Raw genomic sequence first — 10,091 nt, 5'->3', positions numbered from 1 at the left:
AAAATGTGCAAAACGTCTTCAAAGAAAAACAAGAAAGTCCCATTGCCTCTTAAAAATAAAGGACCTTTGCTGTGGGAGTTGCATTGACTGACAACACAGCCATGCCCACCCTGGCCACACCTACTGTCCCCCCAAGGTCAAACACCCTGATGTGGCCCTCAATGAAATCAAGTTAACATCAGTGTTAACAATAATCCATCACAAATCCTCTTTTGAAAGAATTTCTTGTAATATATTCCCTGTAGACAACAATCTTTCCCTTCTTTTTTTGTCAGCAATTTCTTTGAGCAAAGGAGATCACGTGGTGTACTAATTTCTCTTTGTGAGTTGTTCCCTTTGGTTTAGATCAGGCCTGAAAACAATGATGTAGCATTTTGGCAGGAATATGCATCCCAGTAATGCAGCGCTGGAGGCCAAGATGGAGAAGACCTCCACAGCTACCATAGCTTTGCCTTTTGTGCTCAAATAGGCTGGAAAGAAGGAGATCCACACGCTGCAAAAGGCCAACATGCTGAAAGTGATGAACTTGGCTTCATTAAAGCTGTCAGGTAACTTACGGGCAAAGAAAGCCACAATAAAGCTGGCGATGGCCAAGATACCCATGTAGCCCAAGACACCGTAGAAGAAGAAAACTGACCCCTCATTGCACTGTAAAATCATTTCTTGGGACTCCGAGTTCATGTCCAATTCAGGGAATGGGGGAGATGTTGACAACCAAAGAATACAGATACATACTTGAAAGAAAGAGCAGGAAAGGACAGCAGAAAGAGCCAATCTTTTCCCCACCCATCTCCTCATCTGAGATCCTGGTTTAGTGGCCATGAAAGCCACAACCACAGTGATGGTTTTGGCCAGTACACTAGAAATGGCCACTGAGAAAGTGACACCAAACATTGACTGTCGGGCAAAGCAAGTCACATTACCAGGTTGGCTGAGGAAGAAGAAAGAGGAGAGAAAACAGAGCTGAAGAGAGACCAGGAGGGTGTAGGTGAGGAACCTGTTATTGGCTTTGACAATGGGAGTATCCCTGTGCTTAATAAAAGTTCCAAGTGCCCAAGATGTCAAGAAGAAGAAACAAAGAGCAAGTGAAGCTAAACTGATTCCTAATGTTTCTTCAAAAGTTAGAAACATCACCAGTTTCAGGATACATCCATTCTTTTCTTCATTTGGATAATGATCTTCTGAACATTCAAAACAGTCATCCATATCTGGAAGAAAAATCAAGGAATTTGTTATTGTAATAATTCTATACCATTGAAACTCACTTAATATTATGCATCCTAAATTGGTTTATTAAAGATTTCTTAAGTTCAAAGAAAATTGGTAGAATGCGTAACCTACCATTTTGGTTTGAAATCTTCCCTTCTGGGCATGGAACACAGTCATAGCAGCAGAATTGATTTCCCTCAATCCCTTTCTTCCAGGATCCAGAGAAACAAGGGTCATTGCATTGAGAAAGTGGAAGAACCTGTTGATAATCATAAAAGGTTTTGAAAAAGGAGAAATGTAAAAGAGTTTGTGATGTTTTCCTTTATGGAGGAAAATTATTTTTGACTCTCACAAAGTCTACTGCGTTCATCGACTTTATCAACAAATTAAGTAAATTTGTTTACTTATCAACAAAGTAATTTTTTTCAAAATTTACTAATCAGAATAATGTACAAATGGTCCTGTTTGAGGGTCAAGGTGAGTAAATAATTACACATGGTGAGAATCTCATGGAAACATGTCCACTCGTATGATTTCAAAGAGAACTGGAAACCAAATATGCAAACATGGCCTTTACATTGTAATATCATTTTGTCAATTTGGGAAATTCTTGATCATCAACAACATTTAAAAGAATGTGCCATTGTTTATTTAAAAGAAACAGAAATTAGACTTCTAAAGAGAGTACATTCATTATGGGATCGTAATGGATTAAGGCATTTTTGATTCAATAATTCGATACCTGGTTAAAAGCTGGGTGCCAGATAATCACATCTTCACCAATGAGTAATTCCTTCCCTTTTGGTGCCTTGAGATCCATCTTTCCAACTTTGACTCTCTGAAAGGATCTGTTTGGAAAAGTGATCAAGTTGGTGATGTCGAATCCACCTGTTGCTTCCCCTTTCTCATTCAGGAACACTCTCTCCCCAGCTGAATTGTTGAAAGAAATGCCTTGAAGAAATGAATGGAGCTAATTGAAAGAGAATAGAAGAGAGAGGGAATTGAAAACAATATAATAGAAAAGAGAACATCATAATCAAGTTTCATTCAATAATTCTTCATAGTCCAATAACTATTATTGAATATGTACACTTAGAAATTTGATCATCAATATCGCATGGAAATGTATATGTCCACTCTATTGTTTATTTGATATTATATTAAGAAAAGGTAAGCATGAACTGAAGCAGAATGCAATTAGGCTTTGGGAATTATGTAACTTTCTTCAATTATGTTTTAGGTGCACTACTTAAACAATTAATTCAAGATAGAGCATATATAATATTTCTTCGTTGACAGAAAGCTGTTTGAGAGTCTCAAGGTTTGACTAACTTCCTTTCACCAGATTTTAGAACCTGAGACTCAAGTATTCTTTGACACATAGATGAGAGGAAGACATTATTGCGAACACAGGTTTGTTTCATAGTATGGATGCCACATGTAAAAAGGACCACTTTTATTTTACTTCTGTAAAGCTCTGATAGCAATAGCACTTAGACTTATATACCGTTTTACAGAGTTTTACAGCCCTCTCTAAGTGGTTTTACAGAATCAGCATATTGCCCCCAACAATCTGGGTCCTCACTTTACCCACTTCGGAAGGATGGAAGGCTGAGTCAACCTTGAACCTGGTGACATTTCAACTGCCAAATTGCAGGCAGCTGGCAGTCAGCAGAAGTAGCCTGCAGTACTGCACTCTAACCACTGCACCACCGTGGCTCATGGAGCTTTCTGATAGAGACATGAAAATTTCATGAGCCACAGAGAAAGTTCTTGGAAGAGACAATGAAAAGTAATCTAAATTATCATTTTAACTATGTCTTATTGTGAAAGCTATGATGATTTACTTAATAACTCCTACTGACACTTAAACCATAATTTATATAGTAGCTTCTGGATGATCAGAATAACAAAATGACAGAGTAATAGGAACAGAGAATAACAAGAGAAATGAGTTTTCTGTATCTATTTTAAAGAGCACAGTATAACAAAGTTGCAAGGAAACTTGGAAATCTTCTACTTAACATTCTGTTCAAGGAGATGACCCTATATCATTTCACAGAAATGGCTGTCCAATCTCTTCATAAAAGTCTTCAGTGATGGAGCAAACATAACATCTAAAGGCCAGCTGTTCCAGTAATTCATTGTTCTCATTGTCCGGAAATTCTGTCTTATTTCTATGTTGTTTCTTATACTTGATTCAATGTGCAGAAAATATTAAGACTTTCCACATTGGGTTCAAAAAATCATTTTATGTCAAGCCGCTCATTGAAATAAAAGAATTGTCCAATGCAAAAGAAATACCTGCCAAGCCTGAAGATTGGGAAGATCAGTTTTTTTACGCATCGTAGTTGTCTTCCTATTGAACCCCAACATGTTTAGATCCTGCAAAGCATGAGCCACAGAATAAACAGCATTATAGATACTGTAGCTTTGGCCGGTCATTTCCATTTCAAACAAAGGCCCAGGAAGATCCTCCAGCTGCATCTCCCCAGTGCATTGCCTACTGTGCATTTCTTGTAACCCTGGTTTTGGAAATGAACAATCAAATGCTTGCTCCCAAACGTCCTGCAGAAACCCATCTCTGGAGACTGAAAGTGGATTGATGGTCTGAAGAAATTCCTTGAAACCTACAACTTCTGTTGAATGTACAGTGAAGGAAATTGCCCCATGGAACATCTGCAGGTCCCAGTTGATTTGATATCCTGACAATATGAAATCAATCTGTGCCGTCATGATCCACACCTTTCCCAATAATGTAATTTTCTTGCTGTCAGGATCTACTGGAAACACTACAGATCTTAGCCACGTAATTGTCAATGATTCTCCATAGACAAGAACTGCATTGACCTTGCTATTCATCAAATGAATGGAAATCATTGAGATTCTTTGAAACAATTCTTGGAATTCTTCCATGTGGGCCAGTTGTGAAAGCCTTTCTATAAACGCTGAGCAGATTCCGTTCTCTGAAAGTAAGGGCTGCATTTTCTGTAAGAATTTTTCTCCATCATTGTTATCAATAGCAAAAATCCCAATCCATGTCCACTTGAAATGGTAAAGCAGTTGGATAATCCCAATGTACTGATGGTCCTCTTTTGGGACCATGAAATAAAGTGAAGAGAGCTTACTGGTCTGGAATTCTTCTTGAGCTAATGAGCCATATGTGAGCTGCAAGAAAGTGGAATAGTATTCTCTTGACTTGTTAGATTAAATCTAATTGTCCTGCCTAGTTTCATATAAAATATATCCAATGAAGGAATTATTTTTCTGTTATTCTTCTAAGTATTAATATGGAAAGGAATTTCTTGGAATTATTTCAGACACAAATGATGATATAAACTTAACCGATCAATTCTTTTCATAGAAGCAAAGAGTTCAAATCTTCCCTCTGGTATGGAATGTCTATGGATTCATACTTTCAGTATTTGGCATAGTAGTTTCAAAAGTATGCTAACGAATAGACCTTAAGCCAGGAAGAACATCTTAAAACAAACCTGAGACTAAATTTTAATGGTTCTTAATTATTCAATAACAATAATGGCATTACAATATAGAATTTTTCTATTTAATTCTTTCACAATTTACTTGTGGAATCTTGAAGAAGCTTATAATTTCAGCAATATGAGATGATGATGTGAAATCTAGTCCCCCAATGATTGCCATGAGATTCTTCTGGCTATCACATTTATAGTTAGGGACAAATTCCTGGGATTTGAAAAGCAGGTCCAGAGTGGTGCGATAGGTCATCCTCGCATTGAGGTAACTGTCATAGATGTGGAACCCAAGAGTGACGTTAGGTAAGATCTGGGAGTCCTCATTGATCTCCTTCACAGCAAAAGCCAAGGCAAGGACATGTTGATGAAATTTGGTGAATACACTGCAAATAGGTTAAATCCCCCCATTGAAAAAAATAATTTTACAACCTTGTACGGTGACATCATTTCTATATGAATAACAAACTTTTTTTTCTCTGACAGTAGTAGGAAGATTACAGCTTTGGTACAATGCCTAATAATTCATACAGAGCTCAGATTTATTTTAAACATCATTCCCATGACTTCCAACAAATATCTACTGCAACAAATACAAGTAGTGACTTTTTTCCAAGTTCTATATTTATTTTCTATCAGATTTTCAGAAAATGATATATGAACAGATTCTGGAGGTATCACTCATTTACTGTATGTAGATTTTGTGAGCAGAGATAGTGCCAAATCTTTTTTAAAAATATCGTTACCTCAGTAAACGTTCAAATAGAGGCTTCTTGATCTGAAATTTTGTACATTTCATGTGAAACACTTTAAAAGAATGTAAAGAAGGTTATTTCTTCTGTGATAACTAGATACAGTTGAAAGAAAGACAAGACACAGATTACATTAAAAATACTACATGTATGCACAAACAGCTTTTATTCATATAAAAGAGTTTTGAAAGTCTGCATAAGATTAGATAAAGAAAATAAAATCCTTACCCTGGTGCTTCATAAGGAATTACAGAAGGATTTTCACTAAATTTAAATTTATAAAAGTGGTAACCCATGTGAGATGCCATTCCACCAATGATGAGGTCTCCAGGCTGGTACCACTCATGTGGAACAAGGAAAGCATCACTTGCAGGGCAGCTCAGAGTACCTACTTTATGCACCAAAAACATCAGAAGGAACATCATGATGACCTTGTTATTGTAAAAAATGTTTTGCCTTCCATCCTACCCGTAGGGAAGCATATATAATCCAATACTTCATCTAAAGGTAGATCTAAGGATTATGTTTGAGAATACATCTAATGAGAAAATCTATCATTTTCTGTTTGAAGATCCACATGAGTATAAATTTTTATCCTGAATATCACAAGGATTTGAACAAATACTCTGGCAGAAGAGAATAGAAGGTGGATACTTGAAGCAATGAATCTGACAGAGAAATTACTACCCCTTGTACCAAACTCTCTATGCTTCAAGACTTATTTCATAGCCAAACAGAAACCTTCATTATTGTTGAATTTCAATAGCCTTCTGGGAAGCCTTTGATGTTTTGGCCTATAGTAATTCCTCTAGGATATAATTATTTTATTTTGATAATTAGTAGTTGATAGTTCAGCTATTTTTTTTAATGAGCAAATGCCAACAAAAGTAATATAAGGGACATATGCAAGAAAATTTGCTGAGCACATTGTAAGCCGCCCTGAGTCTTCGGAGAAGGGCGGCATATAAATCAAATTAAAAATATATATATATATTTAACTAGCTCTACCCGGCCACGCGTTGCTGTGGCCCAGTCTGGTGCTTCCACTGGGCTGAAAGAGCGAGGCTGAAGTTCCAAACTCTCCACGAACATTTGGTGGGTGTGGCCAACTCGATGTCACTCACTTTCATCAGTCACATGACAGCCCCCGAGCTACGCCTACCCAGCTGGTGATTAGGGCAGAGAAACGGTTGCTAAAAAACAATGGGAACCACAAAATCCTCCCTCTCTGTCCCCCCCTCTCTCTTTGTATCTCTCTATGTCTCTTTCTCTCTCTCCCCCATCTGTATCTCTCTATGTCTCTCTCTCCCCCGTCTGTATCTCTCTATGTCTCTCTCTCCCCGTCTGTATCTCTCTATGTCTCTGTTTCCCCCCCTCTGTATCTCTCTATGTGTCTCTCTCTCTCCCCCTCTGTATCTCTCTATGTCTCTCTCTCTCCCCCTCTCTATCTTTCTATCTCTCTCTCCCCCCCTCTCTCTGTATCTCTATGTCTCTTTCTATCCCACCCTCTCTCTCTGTATCTCTGTATGTGTCTCTCTCTCCCCCCGTCTCTCTGTATTTCTCTATGTCTCTCTCTCCCTCTCTCTCTGTTTATCTCTGTCTCTGGCCCGGCCTCTTCTGCATCCCCCACCATCGCCCTTACCTTTTCAGGCCAGGCCTTCACAGCTCTCCGCACCACAGAAGAAACTCAGGGGCCCCCTCCATCCTCCCTACACAGATGTTCTCTGGGGGCTCAATGGGGAGATGCATAGCAAAGAAGGGAAGGGAAGAGAGGGAGGGAGGGGGTACGACGGGGGTTTGAGGCTGGTTTGGGGCTTCCCGCCCGAAGGAAGAAAGCGGCAAAGCCAGGAGCCATGCACACCCCACTGGACCCCTGCTGTGCAGTTCTCCTCCCCCGCCTGCCAAAGTCAGGGAAATGATTAAATCCCCCGCTCTTCCAGGCGAAATGAAGGAGGGCCAGCCATCCTCCCTCCTAGCCGTTTCCGCCCCCCGAATCCTCCCTGGAGCCCCTTTTCTGCCAGAGGCCAAAATTTTTGTGTAGGCTCCATGAACTGCCAGAGCGCCCACCTGGGAATCAAAGGCGGCACTGGTCAGAGGCGACCTTGAGGCTCCAGTAGCCTCCATCTCCTGCTCACCGACCAGATTCGCATAGCGCCGGTTAGCGGCTGGTCTTTCTGACCTCGGGGCCCGTGGTAGCACTGGGCCAGGTGTGATTCGGGTGAGGCGAGGGATGGAGGGTTCCCGCTCGGTGGACCCAGGCAGCCTCATTGCCAGGTGTTCTTTGGAGGAAGCCCCAAGAGCGGCTGGTGAGGGGGATGGGCAGCAGAAGCGAGCGAGGCTAGTTCACGGGGCGGCTGGGGAAGGGGGAGGTCAGAGCCAGGCTCAGGTGGGCCCTGGCCCACCCTAGAAGCACTGGCTGTGAGGGCTTCCCGGCAGGGAGCCGGCTGCCTACCTACCGAGCCTGGTGGCAGGATATGGCCCTCGGGCGTCTCTGCCTTCCAAATGCACAGTTTCTTGGAAGCAATATGGAGAGTCTAAATATAAGGAGCAGAAATCTGTTGAGCGTAATCAGGGCTGGGAGGCTGTCATGTTGGTTTTACGTCCAGCAGATGGGGCTGTTTTTCAATGTTTGTCAAAGTCTTTCAATGTTTTCCAATGTTTTTCATGTTTTTACCTGTCACAGGTGTGACATGTATATAATATAGGTATATAGAAACCTGCCCATAATAAAATGTAACATTCTGTCAAAATTTGAAAGCAAACGGGGAAGAACTTTTGGAGATGTGCGGTTATGTACAAACGGACATTTATAATTTTATTTATATAGATTGTTATAATTGTAGAAATAAATACAAGGCTTTTTTTTTTTCAAGATGACACATCTCTTTTCTGCTAATTTTTCACAAAATCAAATATGAACAAATACAGCAGGTATCAGTCATTAATTTTAGGTATGTTTTCTGAGGAGAAACTATGCCGAACATTTTTTAAAAAGTGACCCTAAGCTCTCCAAAACGCTTCGAAAAAATTCTTGGACCAAAATTTCATACATTCTCTGACCAACACTTTAACACAGGGGTGTCAAACACAAGGCCTGTGGTCCAGATCCGGCCTGCGATGTGGTCAGATCTGGCCCATGGGGCCAGCCTGGAAAATGTAAGGGCTGGCCTGCTTCACTTCGGCCCGGTCTACCCAAAGCAAAGTAGAAACATGCCAGCAGTTTGGGGAGTGGCATCAGGTTGGCCATGCCCACCCCATTGGCTACACCCACCCATTTGGCCACACCCACTCAGTTGGCCACACCCACTCAGTTGGCTATACCCAGCCAGTCCCTTAAGTTCAACCAAAGCCCTGATGCGGCCCTCAATGAAATTTAGTTTGACACCCCTGCTTTAACATATTCTAAAGAATATTACTTCTTTTCTTACAATTAGAAACATTTCAAAAACAGAGAAGTTATAGATTAAAAATGAAGTCTACATTTTTCCTGAAACACCTTTTACTCATATAAGAAATTGTAGGGGAACTGGCAAAGATAATAAAAGAAAAAAAAATTTACAATGGGAAGTCATAAGGCTTTATACAAGGATTTTCCTTAAATTTCAATTCATAAAAGTGATAAACTATGTGGGACACCAGGCCACCAATTATGAGATCATCAGCTCTACATGGGACTCTACATGGGGCTGTCCTTTAAAAGTATCCATAAACTACATGGCTCAGGGCCAGGTTATCTTCGACACCACCTTCTGCCGCATAGCTCCCAGCGACCGGTAAGATCCCACAGAGTTGGTCTCCTCCGGGTCCCATCAGCTAAACAATGCCGGCTGGCAGACCCGCGGGGGACGGCCTTCTCTGTGGCTGCCCCAGCTCTCTGGAACCAGTTATCTCCTGAAGTCCGGACCATCCCCACCCTATTGGCCCTCCGAAAAGCAGTGAAGACGTGGCTTTTCTGGAAGGCCTGGGGCTGTTCATCTTGCTCTTGTGATCTGGCAAGATCTGGACATGAATGGCGTGAATGAGTTTTTAATGTTTTTAATTTTTAAATGTTTTTTTATAATGATTTTTTTAAAATGTATTGTGAGCCGCTCTGAGTCTTCGGAGAGGGAGGGCATATAAATTGAATTAATTAATTAATTAAATGAAATGAATTAAATTGAATGAATGAATTAAATTAAACTTCAATTGTTTCCAGATGCAGCCACATGTATGGTTTTGTGCAGACCCAGTTGTGTCACCTGTCCTGTAGGAGTTGCAATTGCTGAGAATTTGCTTCTGGGTACAATTCAAGGTGCTGGTTGCCACCTTTAAACTCTGCATGGCTTGGGACCAGGTTATTTGAACAACTGTCTCTTCCTGATCACATCCATGCGATCCAGTGAAACAGGGAGGCAGGGAAAGTTGTGGGACCTCTCTCTTAAATCAGGGCATCTGGTGGGACCCAGAAGAAGTGTCTTCTTTGTGATGGCTCCCTCCCTCTGAAACATCATCCACACTGAGATTAGATTGGTCCCCACTTTGACCCTCTTTTACAAAGTCCTGGTTTTGACAATAGGCCTGTGGAACCCAGAATGGGTTGGAACCTATGAAGTGGCTCAACCAATTGATCATTATCCCCAGCAGTGTGTTTTTATTCTTT

At 40.8% G+C, this 10,091-nt stretch overlaps 1 protein-coding gene across 1 annotated transcript; it reads right to left on the bottom strand.

Annotated features, from left to right (window-relative positions):
* Positions 1 to 309: 309 nt before the first annotated feature.
* Positions 310 to 3,555, bottom strand: LOC148113695 (vomeronasal type-2 receptor 26-like). Its single transcript, XM_087893287.1, has 3 exons — positions 3,514 to 3,555; positions 1,342 to 1,468; positions 310 to 1,208 (listed from the first exon to the last, which is right to left on the bottom strand). The coding sequence occupies exons 1-3, from the start codon at positions 3,553 to 3,555 to the stop codon at positions 310 to 312; spliced, it is 1,068 nt and encodes a 355-aa protein (XP_087749413.1).
* Between the last annotated feature and the right edge of the window lie 6,536 nt (positions 3,556 to 10,091).

This window comes from Pantherophis guttatus, chromosome 4, assembly GCF_059756535.1.
Source record: "Pantherophis guttatus breed Tessera chromosome 4, ASM5975653v1, whole genome shotgun sequence".
Taxonomy (NCBI): Eukaryota; Metazoa; Chordata; class Lepidosauria; order Squamata; family Colubridae; genus Pantherophis; species Pantherophis guttatus.
This window is presented reverse-complemented; position numbering and strand designations above follow the sequence as displayed.

Coding starts and splice junctions, on each gene's coding strand:
- LOC148113695 (XM_087893287.1), bottom strand. CDS start 3,555: ATGCGTAAAAAAACTGATCTTCCCAATCTTCAGGCTTGGCAG. Junction 1,469..3,513: donor CCAATCTTCAGGCTTGGCAG/GTATTTCTTTTG, acceptor GATTATCAACAG/GTTCTTCCACTTTCTCAATG. Junction 1,209..1,341: donor GAAGATTTCAAACCAAAATG/GTAGGTTACGCA, acceptor TTTTTCTTCCAG/ATATGGATGACTGTTTTGAA.